This window comes from Miniopterus natalensis, chromosome 1 (genome assembly GCF_054644295.1).
Source record: "Miniopterus natalensis isolate mMinNat1 chromosome 1, mMinNat1.hap1, whole genome shotgun sequence".
In the NCBI taxonomy this organism is placed as follows: domain Eukaryota; kingdom Metazoa; phylum Chordata; class Mammalia; order Chiroptera; family Miniopteridae; genus Miniopterus; species Miniopterus natalensis.
This window is the reverse complement of record NC_142081.1, coordinates 144,064,122-144,087,357: the sequence shown is the minus strand read 5'-3', so window position 1 is coordinate 144,087,357 and position 23,236 is coordinate 144,064,122. Positions and strand designations below refer to the sequence as shown.

The 23,236-nt window shown below is 38.7% G+C and overlaps 1 protein-coding gene across 1 annotated transcript; it reads right to left on the bottom strand.

Moving 5' to 3' along the window:
* Positions 1–1,072: 1,072 nt before the first annotated feature.
* On the bottom strand, positions 1,073–3,306 carry H2AZ1 (H2A.Z variant histone 1). Its single transcript, XM_016223588.2, has 5 exons — positions 3,198–3,306; positions 2,679–2,756; positions 2,294–2,407; positions 1,812–1,941; positions 1,073–1,513 (listed from the first exon to the last, which is right to left on the bottom strand). Exons 1-5 carry the CDS (start codon positions 3,198–3,200, stop codon positions 1,452–1,454), a joined length of 387 nt encoding a protein of 128 aa, XP_016079074.1. The 5' UTR covers positions 3,201–3,306; the 3' UTR covers positions 1,073–1,451.
* Between the last annotated feature and the right edge of the window lie 19,930 nt (positions 3,307–23,236).

Genomic DNA, 23,236 nt, shown 5'->3' with positions numbered 1-23,236 from the left:
TTTCAGGAAAATTCCCAGAGATGGAAGGCCCCGCCCCCGCCCCCCCCCAGTGTCGGGAGGACTCGGTCAGGTGACGACCGGTGCTGTCAGTCCCTAAGGCGGCGCTTCTGGCACAGGTGTTGAGGAACACAGCAGGGTTAAAAACCCTCACTGTAGGGCGTTTTATCGAACTTATTTTAGCTACATACAATTTTCCCTGACCCGGATTCCATTAAATTGTCTCTCAGGATACCAATGAGGTTCAAAGCAAACTGTTCGCAATTCTTCTGGCCTTAACCCTAATCCCTTTATGGCCAGAACAAGGCAGGAACCAGCTTTATGGGAACGTATAGAACTACATGGTTTCCTTCCTAATCTTGTTTTCAAAAAATTGCCAGTGAAATGTTGGTCTCCTGGAGGGCGGGGGGCCAGGGGCAGAGGGCAATTTATTGCTTGGGAAAGTCATCATCCAAATTTTAAAAAAATTAAGACAACTTGCCAGAAACCAGTGTCAAAATAACCCATTCAACCCGATCACAAAATAACCATTTTTACAACATTCACTTAAGCTAGTGTCAGCCTTGTTGGAAATACCAAAATTCAGGCAGGACCTCCAAATAAATCCTGATTCTCTTCTGTAAAATGTAATAGTATTCCCCAAAGATGTTACCGTTTAACAAACAATTTAATTCAGACTTCAAAACTGTGTAACACACAGAAAACTCTATTATTTCAAATCTAAACTGAAAGTTCCTTCAGGGGAGGTAGCTAAATACAAGACTTCCTTACCTGCTCTCCCCAAGTCCACCACAGCAATGCATCAGTGTTGCGCTGTTGCATACAGCGAGTTTGGTCAAGACACAAACTGAGATGGACAAATAACCTAAAAAACTTGTCCCATTCCAGTTCCTGCCAAAGTTTTAAAATCTTTAATAGCTAACTACATAATATTTTTAAAGAACTGGTTTGGCCTGCTGTTTGAGTATTAATAGTTTACTTTTGGGAGAAGAAATATGCTTAAGTTACTGCTAAATGAGATACTTATTCAAAAGAAAGGTGCTCCTATTACAATCAAGCAAATTTAAAACACAACTATAGTTTGGGATATGACCTTTATTGAGCTTATCCACCGGAGTGGAAATAATGTCTGTACAAAACCAAATGTTTGTTACTATAACTTCTGCATCACAATTAAAATCCAAACAGTTTTTTAAAAACAGTCAACTCAATCAAAACCCACTACTTCAGAATCAATAGCTTCTTTGAAGCCACAGTAACACTTAAATATGGTTAAGACTCAAATGCAGAAATTTGGTTGGCTGGAAAGCTAATTAAACTCCCAACTTGCTCAAATAGAATTACAAAAAGGCAAAATTGTGTTTTTCACAGAGATACAGTCCACTGGAATCACCAACACTGGACAGCTGTTAGAATATTTAGAGTCCTGAGATAATAAGAAATCCCGGCATCCTTTAGACAGTCTTCTGTTGTCCTTTCTTCCCAATCAGAGATTTGTGGATATGTGGAATGACACCTAGGAGAGGGACAGAGATTAATTCTACTTTTTAATACGCATTTTAAAAAAACACAGTATACTTAAACCAGGACAGTTGTTCAACTTGGAAGATGTCTTTAAATGTGAACCTCAAAGTAAAAACTCATTAAGTTATTCCGTAAATCGTATTTCATGATGCAACCCTACTGCGTGCGTATCAATGAAAATATATTCATGTGTCCTCTTTTAGGTTAAAAATTTCTGATGAGAATTTTTTAAGAAGCAAAGAATTATTTTCTCTAGAGAAATTTAAAGTAAAATTTTAGTATTCACATACCACCACCAGCAATTGTAGCCTTGATGAGAGAGTCCAATTCTTCATCACCACGAATAGCAAGTTGCAAATGACGAGGAGTAATACGCTTTACTTTTAAGTCTTTCGATGCATTTCCTGCCAATTCAAGTACCTAGAAGGCAAAGGCTAATAATCAATTTCCTTCCAACTCTTCTTTAGGCCAAGATCCAGAGCAGAGCAAAACCTTCATGAACGTAAATTAACCAGATGTCTCCCTCCTCCCCCTCCCTTCGCTACCTGTATGTCAAGATAACATAAGCTATGAAGGGGGCACGCAATTTTATTTCCAAGAGCAGCTCAAGCTCAGTAGGATCCCTTAATGATCACCAGCTCCCTCTAGCGTTCCCAGAGGCTTCTCGCCGCGTTTAGGGCTGCGAGTTTTCTTGCATCACTTTCCTCCTTCCCTCTCGCCACCTACCCCCCCCCCCAAACCTTTTCCAGATTACAGGCGTACACCCATTTACCTCTGCGGTGAGGTACTCCAGAATGGCTGCGCTGTACACAGCAGCAGTCGCGCCCACACGTCCGTGACTGGTCGTCCTAGATTTCAGGTGTCGATGAATACGGCCCACCGGAAACTTAATTTTAAGCACAAACAAATGCACAAAGATATGAGTCAAAGATGATAAAATTAAACGCGCGCCAAAGCAAGGGGCAAGGACGCTAGTGCAGCAAAGCGCCCCCGTATCGACACACGTGATCGCCCCCCCTCCCCGATATTTATCGAATCGGCAAAACAAGTCGCGACACCGCATCACCCACGCAAAGACGAAACGCCCATCTACAGCGACGACAAACAAGAAAGGAGGAGGAAAGAAAAACGCCACGATGCACCGAACCACCACTGACCTGCAAGCCGGCTCTCTGCGAGCGGGAAACCGCCTTTGTCTTGGCCTTTCCGGAGTCTTTCCCAGCCTTACCGCCAGCCTACGGCGCGCACACGCCCGCGAGCGAAGGAGGAACGGAGAATATAGGATTACTAGGGCGGCGCGCCCCTCCCCCACCGCAGCGCTGCGCGGGCGCGAGCGCGCCCCGGTGCCCCGCCGGGGTCTCCGGCCCGCCGCGCTCCCCAAGGGCGATCCCGCCTGCACGCCCCCCGCCGCGCGTCGCCGCGGCCGCGCGCCTCGGTCAGCCCGTTCTCCGCCCGCTGGCCCCCAGCGGCGCCGCGCGCGCCACCCAACCGTCGCCGCAAGCCGGGAGGTCGGAGGCGGCTCCGCTCGCCGCCGACAAATCGCCTCCCCCCGCTCTTCCAAATACTGTCTCCGCGAATTCCCAACCGTCGCCACTTCACCCCCATCTCCGTGTGTAACGGGTTTTTCTCCGCCGGCAAAAACCCGCGGAGCCTTCGAGCGCCTCTGCGAAGTTTACCATTTCGAATTCTGCTGAAGCTCAAACAAGCAAGGCAGAGAAAGGAGTAGTCGGGCACCCAGCGAGATCCCACCGCCTACTCCGTCGCACCGCGATTCAAACTGCGCTGTCTCCCGCCTTCCCCGCTCCCTTTATACTGCAGAATGTTCCCTCATCCGGGAACTCGGATTGCTCATCCCACCAATGGCTGCCACCCGCCCTCGGGACGCGTCCTTGAGGCTTTAGCCAATAAGCAAGCGCAGAAAAGGGCGGAGGGGCGGGCGCTTCGCAGCTCGAACCGCTATTGGGGTGTGAGAAGGGAGGGGGCAGGAGGGAGGGATGGGAACCGGGGAGAAGAAGGGCACCGCGGCGGCGGGAGGAAGAAACAGCGAGCTACCCTGCGGGAGCGAGAGCACCCTCCGCTTGTGGTCACGTGTCTGGAGGCGGAGCTGAGAGGCTGAGGGGAGGAGCTCTCAGTAGCGCCCCCTGCCCGCCTAGCCTGGTTCCGGTGACCACGAGGAGTCGCCTCCGGGTCTAACGCGCCCTCCTTCCTGTTTGCTCCTCCCACACCCCCGGGCGCCGCTGGCGGGGACCCGCTGCCAGTCAGCCTTCTTCCCGGGCCCCTTCTCTCCACCTGCTATGCGTCCATTGGGCTCGACAGATGGCGCGAATGTGTCTCGTGAACCACAGTCTCGATAGAGGTTTTGCGTTAATTCACCCAAGGCGGGTCCCCAGCCGCCGCGTCGCGCCCCTGCGCCCCTACTTCCTTTTCAGCGGTATCTCCTACCTCTTCTTTTCTCACCACTTTTGAAACTCCCCACGGGACAATTTACACGGGAACAAACGGTGTAGCAAAGTCACCTCGCTGGATGCAAAAGACCAATTGTGGCCCATGCACAGAGGGCTTGGGGTGAGACGCTATCATTTTCTTGAACCAAATCATAAACGATATTTTCCGGGAGACTACGCATCGGTGGGTTGCACCGATAGCCTGGTGTCTAAAGTTGAGTTAGTGGTACCTTAAAGCTGTTATTTGTCAGTTTTTCTATACTAAACATTTTGCTACATGACCAATGTTACATAAATGTCATTGGGTAACTCCTAACAGAGTCACAGGCAGGTACGTATGGCCCATGTAATCAATTGAAAATGATCAGCTTAAAAACTGGCGCTGTAGCCGGAAGGGCGTGGCTCAGCGGCTGAGCATCACCTGTGATCCAGGAGGTCGAGGTTGGATTCCAGGTCAGGGCACACGCATGGGCTGGGGCTCCATCCCCAGTAGGGGGCGGTAAGGAGGCAGTCCATGCGTAACTCATCACTGATGTTTTTCTCTCTCTCTCTCCCTGTCCCTTCCTCTCTCTGAAATCAATAAAAGAAAATTTAAAAAAAGAGTACTGTACACACAGTACAATCATAATGCCAGTTAGTTAGTCTTCCAACTAATAGGTTAATAGCACCAGCTGCTTGGAGACAGTAAGGATAAAAACCTTTCATATTTGTGGTGTTTAAGAGTGTGTTAGTGTATTACACTTAACATAATATTTCCGACATGAAGAAACTTTATGAAATATGTACTTAAGTACCTTAGATTGGGTTTCAATTTGAAAGTTTGTAATTAGAGAAACTACTTCTGGGAGATAAATTCTAGAAAAGAGATTCCCAACAATTTTGACACAAGCCTTATTATTTCTTCCCCTTGGAACTGAGGAATTCTTATGATATCGCCAAGAGCAAGAGTTGATTAGTTTTCCCCGCTGAATTCATATGATGACAATAAAAAGCTGTGAAACCTAATCTAATAGTTAACCACTAAGGTTAGGGCTCCACTAAGGCTTCCTGATACGAAACTCACAAGCCAACATTAATACCTTTTCTGGTTTAAAGAATACGTGTTCATTACTGTGAGGCCCAACTAAAGGAATTCACTGTTGCCTCCCTGATTCGTGGTTAAGAGAATGAGCTCAGGAGCAGGTAGATGTGAATTCTGCTCTGCTTCCTTTCCATTGTGTCATCTTAGTTAATAAACTTTTGGAGCTTTGAGTTCCTCTTCTTCGAAAAGAGTATAGTAACGCCTGTTTTCACGTGGTTGTTGAAAGATTAAAGGAGAGGTATGCAGCATACACTTCAGCATGTTTCTGTCACATAATAAGCACTCAATGATAATTACTATTATCTTATTATGCATTGGATACTGGGAAGGGATAAAATAAAGTATCTGATTCCTAAATCTTTTTTCCTATCTACTACATTGTCTTCCTTTGACATGAAAGCAACAAGCCTGAAACCTGCCCAAAGTAAACATAACCAAGTCATCCAACATACAAACTAGAATTCAAAATTGGTTTAATACACTGAATAGTTTTCCTTTGAAGAACAGGACAGTATCAGTTTCTACACTTTTCATAGCAGTTGTATGAAGATTTCCTACTCTCTTTGCTGCTCTGAAAAGGTAAGGGGAGAATATGTTAAGGCTCTTGGCTTATCTCTCCTGTATTTGCCTTTATGCTAATACATGTATATAATATATAAAGAGCCAGAGCTATATAATTCCTATTGTTCAGTATCATGCCCAGGTAGCTACTTCATACAGTCATGTACTACTTAACTCCAAGGATGTGCTCTGGGAAATGCTTCTTTGGGGATTTCATCATTGTGCAAACATCTTAAAGTGCCCATGCACAAATGGTTGTATAGCCTACTATCTAGCTAGGCTACACTGTATAGCCTATTGCTCCTAGGCTACAAGCCTGTACAGCATGTTACTGTACAAAACAATAGGAGATTAATCAAACACTAGAGAAAATGATGTAATCAAGAGATGGTGTTAAACACGAGATTTATGAGGCTGTGTGTTGTCGGTATAACACAGTATACTGTTTGACAGCAGAGAGTTTTTTTAATAAGTAAAAAGAGTACACTATAAAATGATAAAATGTATATTAAATACATAAGCCAGTAACATAATTTATTATCATTATTAAATATTATGTACTGTGCGTAATTGATGTATTAGACTTTTATGTGGACTAGCTGAGAGGATTAGGCAAGGAGAAAAATTTAAACAATACTTTAATCATTAAGACCACATTATGGGAGGGGGTGGGAGCCAGGTGGAGGGGCTCAATGGGGGAAAAAGGGGGGGCATTGTATTACTTTCAACAATAAAGATACTTTTATTTTAAAAAGACCTCATTAATAAGGGCTGTTACAAAATAAGTACCTGATTGGCTGCCAAGTTGACTGTTCCTCTAAAGGAGAGAGACAACTGTGGGTTGGAGTGTTTGGGAGAGTTTATGTTTAAGTGGACATGGAAAGAGTTTGTCTAGAATGGCAGGTTAATGTAAGGAAGATGCTGCTGGAAGGTAGGTGTGGTAGAAATCCCTGGTTATAACCCTGTCTATTTTCCCATCTCCCCCAGTAATAGAACTTCCGATTTTTACTGGGACACTTGGTCATCAGAATATAAGTACATTTAGCTATGGAAATAAGTTTTGACTAAAGGGTGGAAACAGCAGTGGTAGGCACTTGCTGACCAGAATGAAGACAGAGTTGGAAAGCCATTGGGGGACACTGGGAATGTAGGTTACACACAAAGGAACAACAAGAAAGAAGGATCAAGTGTCTTTGGTACCAAAGTATCAAACTTACCCTGGATCTCTCTGACCTTTTACACCTATTTTGTTTGAGCCACTTTTATTTTGGATTATCCATCACTTGCAGCTGAACCCAATCTTAACCATCACAGTAAGTCAACACCTAAATACTTGGAGAAAGATAGCAAACTTTACCCTGAGGGACTAAGAAACCAACTAATATTTCTGAGAAGAGGAAAATACAGTGATCCTCAATTTTGGGGTACTAATCTAGCATCAGGTGTGATGCAAATAACAGCAAGGAAATTTTTTGTTAGAAGGCTGGTAAAAATGGTGTATGTCATTTGGGTATAAAGCCTGGGTACACTGGTAATGCTGAAACAAAGAAGGATGTAAAACATCTTGAAGGAAGAATCACTGCTATTTAGTAACTGACTGGGTATGACATTCAAGAAGGCACAGGGGTGGACTTGGGTTAGTGAGAGATTGCATCAAAGAAAATACCCAGGTTTTTTATATTCATGATCTGGGGTATAACGTAGTATCTAGAGAAATAGGAAAACCAAGAGGGTAGATATGGATGGATTGGGGGGCAGAGAGAAAGAGAAAGAGGTAAGTCAGGAAAGTTATGAAATATTTAAGTTGACATTAAAGAAACCCAAGTGGAATTTTCTAGTATGTACATTGGTGATAAGGGCAGGAACTTATGAAAGGAAAACTTTTCAAAGATATATCACAAGGAGTATTCCTAACAAAAAGTTAGGTGATGATATCAGAATAATTAAAGGACAAACTGAGGCATATTAAACATTTTAAGAGTTTCTTTGAACACAAGCTGATTCCAATTGGGCAGCTCCAAACTAGAAGTATTCAGGAGTGCTCTACTGATGGGAGCTTGGGAAAAGACATACACAGAGCGTGTGGAAGCAAAGCAAGGAAATTATTTGATTGGCTATAAGCTTAAAGCCTAGTTGATTGGTGACCACTGGTTACCCTTTGGTTTTGATTTTGTAACCTTAAGTTTTGGTTTTGCTTCCGTAGGCCACCACAGCATTAGAGCCACCCCAGTCGAATGGCCGCCTTGTTTAATAACACCATAGATGAGAATTCTAGGGAAAAGAGTGAATACCACTGAAAGCTAAATAGCAAGCAAAGACAAAGACCCAGAGAAGTAAAAGTGTGGTGTCTCATTAGGCATAACGATTTCATATCAAATGAGAAAACTTCCTGTAATCCTAACTCCTAACAAGGTGATACTGAGATCATTTCCACCTGTGTATTGCCAGCTCTGGGTAAGGAATATTAATCCATTTTTGATCCTTACTACTCTCTTCTATTTATCAAAGATGATGATATTGCTTTAGATTTTGTGACTAAATCTGATTTTATCAACACTCTCGGTCGTTATATAAATCTCTTATGCCCAGTGTCACAGGAGAGCCTGGTGGCTAAATGCTGCAGGTTTGAGATTCCACACAGCCTTCTTAGTATTAGAGGGATTCCAAATGCTACCTTCACCCTGAAGAGGAAAGTGGGGCACCACAAAAAAGACGGGAATCTGAAACCATACAACATATGCTCACACCCCTCCACAGATTCAGTCCCAAGGCAAAAAACATAAGTGTGGCTACCACACCTATTGTTAACAACCTGTGCAGATAGATGTGACTCCCCTGTCATCTTAATTGGATGAGAATGGCTCAGAGAAGAATCTAAAGGCGTTTGCATCCCCTTAGACTTTCCCAGTTTCTTTTTGTGTGCGGTTGCTGTGTGTGCAGGGTGGGTAGTTTGGAATTTTTTGTTAGCACAGAATAACCTAGTGAAAGCCAACAAATACAGCTAACGTTACATCTGAGAGTCATCTTGCTAGGTATTATACTTGCTGTAAGGAGTTTTCCCCGGTTCGTTATGGAATGACTTATTGAGATTTGATATTGTCAGGGCCCAGGCAGAGAATGAAAGCACAATGCTTTTGCTCATAGGAGGCAATGTATGGCTATAAGATAATGAATGAGTCAGTAGGTTTAGGATATTTGAGACATGATATTAAGCAAGATCAATTCTTCAAAAATATCTCAGTGATTCTTTTCTTCTTTTTTAAAATATCTTTATTGATTTCAAAGAGAGGAATGGAGAGGGAGAGAGAGAGACAGAAACATCAGTGATGAGAGAGTTGTCACTGATGGGCTGCCTCCTGCACACCCCCAACTGGGGATTGAGCCTGCAACCCGGGCATGTGCCCTGACCAGGAATTGAACCAAGATCTCCTGGATCCTAGGTCGATGCTCAACCGCTGAGCCACACTGGCTGGGCTCTAATTGAACAACTTTTAAGGCATCAATGCAATGTCATTCTTTCTAGATGGATACTGTTTTCATAGTCTTCTAGTGTCCTTCTGTTTCATGAAATAGTCATTGATTTCTTCAGTAAGATGTCTCTACTGCTCAGAATCTCAGCAGGAAACAGTCTGAGAGGATCTCTTCCTCCATTAATAGATTAGTACAATTCTAGGCAAGAGCTGTCCAGTCATTTATTATATTTCAACACAGGATATAAAAATTTGCATGCAACTTCTTTGTTTAGATTTTTATTTCTTGTTTTAAAATTAAAACTGTACTCGTCTAAATTCTCAAAAATGGAACAAGTCACTTTTCCTCCAAACTAAGCTGACAATTCAGGAATTTTACAAAATCTGTAAGGAGAGGAAAAAGCCTGGCAAATTAGTGTTACTGTATATGATTATAATGTAGAAGTACTTGTTTCACATCACTGATTTTTTAAAAATTAAATTTATTGGGGTGACAGTGGTTATAAGATTATATAGGTTTCAAGTGTACAATTCTATGATACATCATCTGTATATTACATTTTGTGCCCAGCATCCAAAGTCAAATCTTCTGTCACCAAATATTTGGCCCCCTTTACCCTTTACTATCCCACCCCCCCTTCCTTTCCCTCTGGTAACCACCATACTATTGTCTGTGTCTATGAGTTTTTGTTTGTTTTTATTATTTGTTCATTTGTTGTTTTCAGTTTTATATCTCACATATGAGTGACATCATATGGTTCTTAACTTTTTCTATCTGACTTACTTTGCTTAGCATGGTATTTTCAAGGTCCATACATGTTGTTGCAATTTCATCTTTTCTTATGGCTGAGCAGTATTCCATTGTATCTATGCACCACATCTTCTTTATCCAGCCATCTATTGAAGAATACTTTGGTTGTTTCCATGTCTTAGCTACTGTGAATAATGCTGCAATGAACATAGGGGTTCATATGTCTTTGCAAATAAATGTTACCCAGAAGAGGGGTTGCTGGGTCACATGGTAACTCAATTCTCAATTTTTTGAGGAGCCTCCATACTGTTTTCCATAGTGGCTATACCAGTTTACACCAGCAGTGAATGAAGGTTCCTTTTTCTCTACGACTTCTCCAACACTTATTGTCTTGTTGACAATAGCCATTCTAACAGGTGTGAGGTGGTATCTCCTTATAGTTTTGATTTGCGTTTTCCTAATATCTAGCGAAGTTGAGCATTTTCTCATGTATCTGTTGGCCATTTGTATGTCTTCTTGGGAGCAATGTCTGTTCAGCTCCTCCGTCCATTTTCTAATTGGATTGCTTGTTTGTTTGGTGTTGAGTTGTATGAGTTCTTTATTTATTTTGGATATTGTATGAGTTCTTTATATATTTTGGATATTGTCAGAGTCATTGTTTGCAAATATTTTCTCCCATTCAGTTGGTTGCCTTTTAATTTTCTTTCCAGTTTCTTTTGCTATGCAGATGCTTTTGAGTTTGATATTGTCCCATTCATTTATTTTTGTTCTTACTTCCCTTGAAGTCAAATTCATAAAATCTTCTGTAAGACCAAAGTCCATAAGTTTTGTACCTATGTTTTCTTTTATGTAATTTAGTGTTTTGGGTCTTATATTTAGGCCTTTGATCCACTTTCAGTTAATTTTTATATATGGGAAACAAACAGTAGTCTGGTGTCAGTCTTTTGCATGTGGTTTTCCAATTTTCCTAGCACTATTTATTGAAGAGGCTTTCTTTTCTCCATTATATGTTTTGGCTCCTTTCTCAAAAATTATTTGCCCATATACATGTGGATTTATTTTGGGACTCTCGATTCTGTTCCATTGGTCTGTGTGTCTGTCTTTCTGCCAGTACCATGCTGTTTTGATTATTGTCACTTTGTAGTATAATTTGAAGTCAAGGAGTGAATACTTCTGGCTTCAATCTTTTTTCTCAGAATTGTTTCGGCTCTTCAGGGTCCTTCGTGGTTACATACAAATCTGATGATTTTTTTTGCTCTATTTCTTTAAGAAATGTTATTGAAGTGTTGATGGGAATTGCACTAAATCTGTATGTTCTAAGTAAAATACTAGCAAGTCAAGTACAACAATGCATTAAAAAAATAATACATTACTATCAAGTAGGGTTCATTCCAGGGGCACAAGAATGGTTCAACATATGCAAATTGATCAATGTAACACACCACATTAACAAAGTAAAGGATAAAAACTATATGGTCATATTGCTAGATCCAGAAAAAGCATTTGATAAAATGCAACACCCATTCATGATTAAAACACTCTATAAAATGGGTATAGAAGAAAAGTAACTCAACATAATAAAGGACATATATGACAAACCCTCAGCTAATATCATACTCAGTGGTGAAAAACAAAGCTTTTTCTCTAAGATCAGGGACAAGACAAAGATGACCACTCTCACCACTCTTATTCAATATAATACTGGAAGTCCTAGCCAGAGCAATCAGGCAAGAGAAAGAAATAAAAGACACCCAAACTGGGAATAAAGAAGTCAAGTTGTCACTTTTTGCAGATGATGTGACTCTTGATATAGAAAACCCTAAAGACTACACCAAAAAACTATTAGAAACAATAAACAAATACAATGAAGTTCAGGATACAAAAATCAATGTACAAAAGTCCACTGCATTTCTATATACTGACAATGAAATTTCAGAAAAAGAAATGGAAAAAACACTTTTTTTTAGCAACTGCAACAAAAAGAATAAGATACCTAGAAATAAATTTAAAGGATGTGAAGAAACAATACACTGAAAAAACAAAGCATTATTAAAAAAGACACAAAGAAATGGAAAGATATTTTGTGTTCATGGATTGGAGGGATCAACATAGTTATGGGTAATATGTCCATATTACCCAAAGCAATATAAAGATTTAATGCAATCACCATCAAAATCACATCACTGATTTTGTAATGTAGCAAAACTTTACTTATTTGAAAGCACTTGTTCAAATTAATGAATATTATGAATTACAGAGAACTTGAAGATAAATACAATATCTTGAAGAAAAATACATGATATGTATAAATATAAATAAATAAAAAATTTAAAATAGTTTTACACATTATATATACAAAACTCCAAGAGGCTGTTTAACAGTATTGCCAAAAACAAATACTAGATTTGCTTTAAAAAAGAAAAAGAATTTATAATAGCACTAATTGTAATGCTATTATCAAAGCTTAAAAACTTTTAAAATATATATTTAAAAATTTCTATATTTTGTGTTCTCTAAGTTAGTCTATACACATTTTTATGGATAATTAAAACTATAGTTCAGCCTGGCCAGTGTGGCTCAGCGGTTGGGCATTCACCTGTATGATGCAGGAGATCTCTGTGTGATTCCTGGTCAGGGGACCTACAAGAGGCACATTTTTACCTTTTATTTTGTTAATGTGGTGTATTACATGCCCGGGCTGCGGTCTCGATCCCCAGTAGGGGATGTGCAGGAAGCAGCCAATCAATGACTCTCTCATCATTGATGTTTCTATCTCTTTCTCTCCTTTTCTCTCTCTGAAATCAATAAAGACATATCTAAAAGCAAAACAAAACTATAGTTCAATTTCCAATGACATATTGAAAATTCCAGATGAGTGGGATCTGAAATATTGAGGCTCTACTCTTGGTTGCCTCTGGCAACTGATTGGTCTCAAAGACTGGGAAGCATGATTTGAGACTGCATTCACAAAGCATCACATTTTTATTCAGACTGCATATTTTGGAGGTGGCCAGATCTCCCAAGCCACTCCTAGGTGCTGAACCTCTGCCCAAATGATAGTTCATGTAAAAATACAGACATTTATAAGAGTGCACCTGTTGTAACTTCCTCCCATTTGCTTCATACATTTCCAAAGGCTATTTTGAAAGAAGGGCACAGCACCATTTCACTGGCATGATCTTCATATTGGTTATAGGTTTGTACATAAACACTGGCATAAACATACTGAAGAATATGAAGTTGGCAATCGGAGCCCTGAATGGCCAAGACTGGCTTACTGTTTACTACACGCACTCCTTCTTCTTGAGCTTCCACCAGACTTTCTGCTCCCTCGCAGGAAGGGGTGGCCACGAGATGGGTTTTCTTCAAGGTGTGTGGAAGTGGCATGTGTCATTTCTACATCAAGTCTTTTAACAAGTAGGTGTGCCTTCACCACCCTTTTTTCTGTAATTGAGAGTTGTACACAAAGCAGGAGATCCTCAAGATCAGTAACACAAAAGGCCAACTGCCAACCAGGAATGCCACTGACACTTTTTACTGTGTTAAGTCACCACAATTGAGTTGTTTGATACAGCAGTTAGCCTTCCCTAACTAATACTCCTAGTTTACAGCCACAGAACAATCAATGCAAAGGTGATTTTGAGAGACCTATATTTGTGTAATCCATTGTTATTAAGATGCTACTCTCATTTGCTAATACTATAGAAGACGTTTTGGCAAATATTTCCTACTAAAGAATCCTTGTTTTCATTATTGCCTAACTTAAAAAAAAACAAAACTGCCCTTTGCAAAAATACAAAATAACTTATGCACAGGTTATTTATTGTGGCAGTATTTGTACTAGCAAAAGATTGGATATAACTCAGATGGTCATTAATAGAGAACTTTCTAATAAACTATGGTGTATATGGTACAGCAATATGGTATATTAATAGAGAACTTATTGTAAACTATGGTATATCAACATAATAAAGTAAGACAGAGCTGTAAAAAGGAATGAGGAAAATCTGTATGCACTGATATATAGTGATCTTCAGAATAAATTAAGTGAAAGAAATAAAGTACAGAATAAGGAATCTAGTATGTTATGTTTTGTGTAAGAAGTTGCTATTTGTTTATATTTGCAAAAAGAAACAATAGTGGATGGATAAATCATAAATTAATAAATGTTATTATAGCAAGAGGGAAGGTAGAAAGAACAGGGATAGAAGCAAAATAAGCAATCTGTAAATATTGAAAACAAACTGAATTAAATAAACCTAACTGAATATTAAATTGATGTCATATTCTAGCAAAGAAATGAATCATTCCAAGAAAACTTAGAATTAGTATTACTGCCAATCTTTGTGGGAAATATTATAAAGTCAAGAAGAACTACCAAGAAGCCTTACACTTTATTCAATAGTCAATGTTGGAAATAATATCACTATTGTTATTTTTTAAATCATATGTATATTATAGGATAAAGCAAATAATTATGTTAATTTTCTTAAGTATCAATAATTTAGCATAACAAAAAGTATCAATAATTTAGTGTGAGAAAAAAGAGGTATAAATATAAAATTTTAAAAGTTAAGACCCTGTAATCTTATATTTGAATATCAGTGAGAACATATGATTTATTTCCTCCTGTTTAAAAAGCATATATCTTAGCTCTGTCCAAGCAAAAGCCTTGGAAGCAACGACAAGCCTTATACCCATAGTCACAAGATCCTGGTCCCTAAATACCATTTCCCACTCAAAGGAATCTGGAAAAATGGCTAACTCCAGGACTAGGGCAGAAAAAGTACATGATGAGCTTGTGACATTGTATTGCCCCAGAAAGTAAGGACACTATCAAAGGCTGTGCAGTCCTCCTTAAAGAACACAGGAAAGGGTTTGACAAATCTCCCACTGGCCCAAACTGGAGAGAAAAGAGAGAGAAGAGAGAAGACAGAGAGAGAAGAGGGGAAGGGAGAAAGAAAAAGATAGGACGAAGGAAGGAGAAAAGAAAAATTCATTAGATGCCATGAGAAGTGTCCACAGTGCCAACTCGTTACTTCAGAGATTGATAATTAAAAGCGAAGACATAAATATTTATCTTGTCTTTCTGCTATGCACTGTATTTCAGTTTATACTGAACTAATTGATGAAGAAAATCATTCTAAAATAAAGGATTCCAGCTAACACAGTAGAAATAATAGACAGAAAAAAAAATTCCCATTTACAACCTTTACATGAATCATTTAAAGATCATCAATTTATGGAAAAACCATCTTGTCTTCTTCCTAGTATATTCCAATGAAGATTGAGAGTAATACTATTTCTAAGTTTACTTGGGAAAATTCTTTAAAGAATATTTCATAGATGGGGCTGTGTAGTGTAGTTCAAAGGACACCGGACAGACCAAGGGAGCATTAGTCACATGTAGAATGTGGGAAATAGACCTGGTTTCCTCAATAAGGAAATAGCATTGAGAAGAGAGGAAGGGGTGTCCAGGTGGGGGAAAGAGGGAAAGAGAGAGAGAGAGAGAGAGAGAGAGAGAGAGAGAGAGAGAGACAAAGAGAGACAAAGAGAAAGCTGCTCTAGATTAGAGATTTTTAGAGTTAAAGGACAAAACAACCCAATAAAACCTTTTCTGAAAGTTGATATCTTTGAATCCCCGCTGTTTTGATTTTTTTCCCCCAAGTTTTTAGATAATTGGAGAAATTTGAATATGAACTTAGGATCAGGTAATATCAAGGAATTATTACTAATGTTATTAAATAAAATAATGACATTTGGTTATGTAAGAAAATGTCCCTAAACACTAACATATTTAGGGGAAAGATGAAATGATTTTCTGGAACTTGCTTTAGAATGTTCCAACCAAAAAAAGAAGTTTACGTGCAGGGAAGATAAACAATATGGCAAAATACTGATGATTATTGAAATTGGGTATTTACATTTTGAAAGTTTCAGGAACAGTTGAAAAAAATGTTTTAAAAAGGTGATGAAACTACTACATATGGTATCTTCATGTAGGAAAGGGAAAAAAAAAAGTGAACTTAGCTTTGTAGTCATGCAATTTGCCAGTTCTTTAGGGCCAAAAGGATGCTTTGCATCATAGTTTGCCCTTTAACTTTTTCTTTTCTTTTTTTTTATAAAGGGCAATCCCAATATCTGATTTGAATGAGCCAGGTTGGCTTCTCAGCCACTCTTGTTTCATCACATAAAGGAGACTTTATTGTTTCAGGTTGTGCTTAGCTGTCTCTAACTGATACGTTTTTCCATATAAATGTTTCTGTTGTTAATTTTGTTTTGCTTTGGTTATACTAAAAGAACATGCAGGAGCTTGTATAAGAGTTCACAGGGTACTAATGTGGAACACAAAAGATAAGGAGCAATGAGGCAATAGTGGAAAAAAGAGGAAAATTGAATTCAGGCAACATGCATTTGACATTGATACTTCCCAGCCAAAAGACATTGTTCAAATCGACCTCTGGGAATATTACATTTCTCTTGGACAACATGGGAATGGTAACAGGACTATTATAAAGAGTGCGTGAGCTACTCGAGGTACTTTTTCTACTCTAAAGCATCATACTAAGGTAAACATTATTAGCATGAAGAATGGCAATATTTCATATGATTATTTTCACTTTACAAAAGTGAAAAATTATCTAAATTGATTTTTAAAAATAAGTCAAATAAACACACCAAAATTTCCCATGAAAAGATACCAGAGTAAATAAATAATAATTTCATAATACAGATCATTGCCTCAGTTCTACTGTTTTATGCCTTCTCTTTAATATATCTGGATTTGTGTGTGTGTTTATTTAAATTTCACACCTAGTAAATTCCACCCTTCAAAAACTTATAGGTAAATTTAGTATCATACTAAGAAGCAACAGAACATGAACTGACTTAGATTGTTTTTGGTAATTTATAATTTGTTTGCAGTCAGTACTCAGGTTGTTATGCCCTTCAACACAGTTTTTCTCTAAATCGTTTAAGGCACTTAAGCATCCTGCATTAATGAAAAGTTGTCCTTACAATATAATTGTAAAAGTGACCTTTTTCCTCTACCCTCTTTTCAGAAGAAAAAAAAAATGCCACATGAAAGAACATAAATATCTTTTTAAAGTAATTGATGATTTAAGGGCTGCAGAGTACTTTAAAGACAAACAAAGATTTTTCTCGCCTAATAAACAGCAGTAAGAAACACATTTCATCTGACTCACCATATTTCCAGCAGCACAAGGCTTAGATCAGCTCAGCAAACACACAGTTCCACACTGGCCTTTTACTTATGTCTGCCAAACCTCTTTCACTATAGTGACGTTAGACCCTATTGAGTTAAATTATTATTCTGTCTCTTCAGGTGAAATAGTAGAGAAAACATATTATATTGCTGTAGATATTGTTAGCACTCCCAATACCTTCACCGACTAGATTTTTCATATTTCCTTGTCCTCACTTTTCACTCTTTTTAATTATCTTTCAATTCAGATTGGTATTTTTTCATTAAAAATTTTACTTACTTTTGAAAATGTTTACGTTTCAATATTTAAAAGGTTAAAAAAGAGGTATATAGTGAAAATTCTCTCTCCCACCCCTGACCTTCAGTGACCAAGAAATATGTGCTCTCCCCATGTTTCCCTTGATCACCTGCTTTTGTTCATGTTGCTACCCTAATCTGAAATGTCCTTCAAGCACCTCTCAATTTTTTCCCTTCACATCTTTAAAAATGTAGCTTGATGCTCTCTTTTAATGAGCTTTTTCTGAGCCATCATCTCTAAAATTGATCCCTTATTGCCCTTATTCTGCATAATCGAATGTGGCTTGTACCTTGCTTTCGTTAATATGCTCACAGAAAGCAAGAAATGACTCGTATTTCTTTTGTTCTCCATGTAGCATGTAACCTGGATGTGTATGCAAATAGCTGAGGTCTCATACCTTGTCTATTCTCAGAAATCCTTAACTGGAGATTCTCAGAATTTGCTTTTAGCATCACCTGCAGAGGTTTGGAAACTCACAATGCCCTGGCTTCACATTATACCAATTAGACCAGAATCTGGGGGTGGGATGTAAGCATGAGAACTATTTAAAAGTCTCCAACCTGCAGCTAGGTCTGCGAATCAGTAACCTAACCCACCTCCACACACTCATCTCAGCTGATGATCCCATTTCATGAGAACATGCTCTTGGAACAGACTCACAGCTGTCGGGGGGGGGGGGGGGGCATTAGATGAAAGAAAGTGAAGGGATTAGCCAAAGAACATACATGCATCGCCCATGGACACAGGCAACGGTGCTGTGATGGCCGGGGGGGGGGGCTGGAGCTGGTGGAGGTGGGCAAAGGGGGACAGGGATGGGGACATCTGTAATAGTGTCAACAATAAAAATAAAGTTAAAAAATGCTCTTTTTACCAATGTCCAATGTCCTCCATTGCTGCATATGCACCCATGTTCTGCTTTGCTCCCCCTGTAGCTAAGATAGCGCTCCCCAGGCTCCCTCCCCAGGCTTCCTTCCAGTAGCCACGTTTTCTTTGCCCTCCTTCCCTGAAAGCCTTCTCGTAAGGCTTTGCTACACAGGTGGTTGTCATTTTTTCGCCTCCAGGTTTCTCTTCAACCAATTTATATCTGGCTTTCATTCCCATCAGGCCTCCAGAAATGTTCTTGCCCTGTCGCCAAGCCCAAGGGTCAGCTGTCTGCCGTCCGCCTCTCACCGCATGGCCGCTCTTGGCTCCAGATGCTGCCCTTTCTTGGTTTCCAGGGTGCCACGTTGTTGCCCCTTCTCTCCCTCTATTGTCTCTCCCCTTTTATTGCCGCTTCACTACCTGACTTCGAGGTGGCAGCTTCCCAGGGCTTGCTCCTAAGCCCCCTGTTTTCTCCACTCATTTCATATATAAACATGATCTCAGATAGTAAATAGTTGAACATTTTCTACCTGAATAGGTACGTATTTCTTTTCAGTGATACTAGAAAAGACCATAACCTACAGATCAAATTCACTTTAAGACTCTAAAGTGAAGGGGGATGAATTTAAGTAGCAAATCATATTGCAAACCATAAAACACCCTTTACGCATCTCTCTTCTTTCCCTAGATTTCAGATCACAGCTATCTTCTCTCTTTCCCAAATCCTCCATCAATTACTAGGCCTCCCTTTTTCTTTAGCTTTTCCCCCAAATATACTCTCCCACTTCCTGTCTTCATTCTTTCCCCTCCCCACTCACCTCCAATGGAAGCACATCTTGCTGATGATACACCCTGTATGGAAACTGCCTGTATTATTGAGAATTTATGGTTCACCTATAGAAAAGTCTTCAAAACAGGCAATATATAGTATATTGCAAGGAAGCCATAGAAAACTTACGTGATATAGAAGAAAGACTCTGGGGAAGAAAGAGATGTGGCAATAAAGCAATATAAAAATGTATTTAAATAATCAAGTGAGTTTTGAATATGCTTTTATTACCTAAGAGTCTAGAATAAATCACATTTAGAAATGCTGGTATACTTTAGAAACCAAGGAGTCTCAAAAGCACCTAGGTCAAGATCAAAGTTGTCATCTTTATCATCACCATCTTATTAATTATTTAATAAGACTAAGCATTGTCAATATATAAATCTATCTATTAAATTTGCATCTCTAAGATTCTAACAGAATAGTTATGATACAATAAATCTACTATTCTCTAGTAGTTCTGTTAGTCTTTTTAATGCAGACATAATGATATGATAAAATGTAGCTAATAATTCTATTAGAATCTATAGGTTATATCTATTAGATTATAACAAAGCTCTCAGAAATATACTGTTTCTGTAGGGCAGGAAATAAGACAATATAGATGTCAATAATAAAGAGTAACCAAATTTTATTATTATCCTACTGCAGTCTTCAATGGTCACCTCTTTTCAGCATCACAAACTATACCTGCAGGTAAACTGTAAATGAGGCAGGTAAATAAAACATAAATCTTCAGTTCCTTGAGTATAAAACAATACTTGCTTTATACATTTATGTAACAACTTTTAATTAATCAGCCCTAACATTTGTGGAGGCTTATATACCATATTTCTGAATATTTACATGTTAAAAATTAAGCTGCCATTGTTAAAAAGTATGCATTATCCTCCTACATTGAAAAATTACATTTATAATGACAAAAATAGAAAAGTATGAAGAGCTATATTGTTTTTATATAACTTCAACTTAGAAAATATAAAGGATGGCTGATTTTAATTATGGTTGGTGTGTCTGGCTTTCTGTTAATAGACCAGTGATGTTTGGATAGTATAAAGGTATATGCAATTAATAAATTATTATATATTTATTGTAAGACTTATTTTTCTTGCTTTCATTTTAGAAAAATGTTAGGATCAATATTTTCATTTAATTTTTTTTATTGATTATTTTTTAGAGAGAGAGGAAGGAAGAGGGATAGAGAGAAACATCATTGATCGGCTGTCTCCTGCACACCTTCTACTGGGGATTGAGCCCCAAACTGGGCATATGCCCTGACTGGGAATCGAACTGGTGACCTCTTGGTTCCTGGGTCAACACTCACCCACTGAGTCACACCGGCCCAGCAAGATTTTCATTTAATATGTGTTGACAGTATGCCAAATTAGACATTTTTTGATTCATTACAACTTTTTGATGGTTTTAAAAATTAATTTTAGTGGGGAAAAGCTTTGCTCTGCTGAAGCAACAACATCTGAATTTTTAATAGAATTTTTAAAGCAATACTTAGATTTGGTAAGGAATCATGAATTTTACATGTCATCTTCAAGTGTTGTAATGGATTCTCATATGGTAAATTATTGGCACCCCATAAGATTTTACAAAATAATTAAAATTTCATTGTCATACTGCGACTTGTCCTGTCTTTGAAAGCAACATTTAAATCTGTATAGTAATATAAAGAATTGACTGATGCTCTATCTAGACTTACATATTCAATCATTACATGAATTACAGGATGTTGAAAATTGGTCCTCAGCTACAATGTGCAACTGTGGTGATTATCATTATCAGCTAGTTTGTGAGTATTTCTGAAACCACATATGGAACACACACACAAAAAGCAAAAATGTGGACACTAAGGACTACTGGGAAACAATATTTTGTTAGGCAAGAAACTATTGCATTGCCCTGGTTTCAGACTTGCCTTGTAGATATCCGATGCTATCAACAAGTATCCCTGTTTCTAAACAAAGACGTATATTTCGAGGACATAAGAAACACAGCCAAATCTCTCTTTTGTTAGAGTTATATGATAGAAGGGAAATGCAGATATTTCAAAATGTCACAGATATTTGAGATAACGAATTGCACATCTACTCACCAATACCTTTTAAAGTTTCTATAAATTATTATTTAAAAATTTTTATAGGTGTTTATTGGAGCCAAACTAATGACATATGCTAGGGAGCAAGATCTCAAATGGTCTACAGTTTTGCAGCTTCTTTAAAGCACCTGATAAAGTCCCTGCCAGTGAGGTTGGAGAGTGTTTTTTATTTGATGTCCTTTCCAAAAAAAAAAAAAAATCTCCAGGTGGCAGTCAATAATCTTTAAAGTCTTTGTCTCCTGGGAGCTCTTTTCCAACTTGACATTTTCTTGAAGTGACTCTATCAAACCTTGGCAATAGTGTAAGATTTCTCCTTTCAGTAATGTCAGCTCCTAAGTTCCTTCATCTAAGTCTGGCTTAAATGCACTATGATGCATGAAAAAATGCAAAAACTGAAAGAATGGGGAGCCAGGGAGCAGGGAGGAACAAAGAGGTCATCTTGGGTTTCCCATAGCCCTGACTATTTGTTTAATTTACAACCATTGTTTACCTACATAATATACCCTAAAAGTTTTCATCACTTATTTTACAATGCTTCCCATGCAATTTCAAATCTTTTGAAGGGTCCTGGGGGCCATTCTGAAACGTTGCAAAGTTGTTCCTACATATATTGAGATTTTAACCCTGTAAGCCTTGATGTCTAATGAAAACTAAGAAGTACTCAAGTAGCATTCTTTAGCTTGGACATTTTATAAAGGCATTTTATAACCTCTAGAAACATTTTTCACAGACATAAAAGTCAATTATTAGCATGGATTTACTTTGTAAAGCCCAGGCAAAATTAAGACAGCTCTATTTTCCTTAAACCAACAAACCTAAGCTTGCTTTTATTTACTGAGGCTTAATCTTAGATAATGTGAACTTGAAAAGCATTTTAATTAGTTCCCACATTTCTGAGAATTTCGGAATATCCAGTCCTCACAAGGACTTGTATTTAAATTAATTTTAATAATACTATTTCATGGCAGAAAATTATCTTACATTTGCAATATACAGGGGTGGCAAATGTAGGTTTATGGTTGTGAGTATCTGAAAAACAGTTTATTCTTGTATTATTATTGATTGATTATTATATTATTTTCCATATGGACACCTGGAAAGCTACTTTTGCCTACCCCTATACATATATAGACATGCACAGACAGACAAAAACAGACCTTTTAGCCAGGAGAAAAACTCACTAGTTTATAAAAGAACAATGGAATCCAAATTTTGCCCTGGAAGCATTTAACACTTATGTCAAGTTCTAAATGACCTTCCACCTTTTAAAATAAGGAGAACCATTTTTAATACCTCAAAGAATTGGGTTGACATCTAAATGGCATCACAGGTTGATCCATTTATAAATACCCATATCTAAGTTCTCTTAGATACAAATGTTTTCCATTCTTTCTGCCTAATTTTAGAACCAGATTTTACTAAGTGTGCATGCCAAAATTAATTTTGAAGTATCAAAGGATCCCCATTTCAGCCACCTTAGTATGAATAGGAGACTGACTGTGATGGGTCTCGTTGGCCTCAGAAGCACAATTTCCCATGTTAATTTTGAGATCTGTAGAGTTTGAACGAACTTCTAGGGAAAGCCAGCCTTTACATGCACTCCAAATGTGGTGGATACCCCTATAGGGCTGCTTTACGCCATGGGTGAAATTTTTCCTTAGGCAACCCCACAAAGATTCTTAGTCATCTAAGAATATCTGAGCAAGGGCCAGCGAGAGGTCACCAGATGGCTACCAGAACTATGACACTTTCCAAGGCACAGGCTCCATTCTTGGGGTGCATCCATTTCAGGACACCCCATCCTTCTCCCTTCAGTTCTTGCCAGCTTCTCTGGGCTCTGCTTCATGATCATACTGATTGACTCCCAGCACCCATCTCCACCACTCCAAATTCGGGGATCTGAACAACTATCATCACCCCATTGGCTATTCAGGTTGTGGGAGCAAGTGTCTTTTCTCTTTCGGAACTAATGAGAGTTCAGTCTCTCATTTAACCAGCAAAGGTTGTGTTCAGACTCTCAGTAAGCAATTCAATTAAAAGTAGAAATTAAAAGCAGCAATCCATTTATTTCCCCCCCGGGTTATCTCA

What these genes read in the sequence shown, in the direction of transcription:
- H2AZ1 (XM_016223588.2), bottom strand. An exon ending in CGCAGAGAGCCGGCTTGCAG is followed by an intron (nt 2,408 to 2,678) that starts GTCAGTGGTGGT and finishes CTTAAAATTAAG; the next exon opens with TTTCCGGTGGGCCGTATTCA. An exon ending in TGGAGTACCTCACCGCAGAG is followed by an intron (nt 1,942 to 2,293) that starts GTAAATGGGTGT and finishes TTTGCCTTCTAG; the next exon opens with GTACTTGAATTGGCAGGAAA.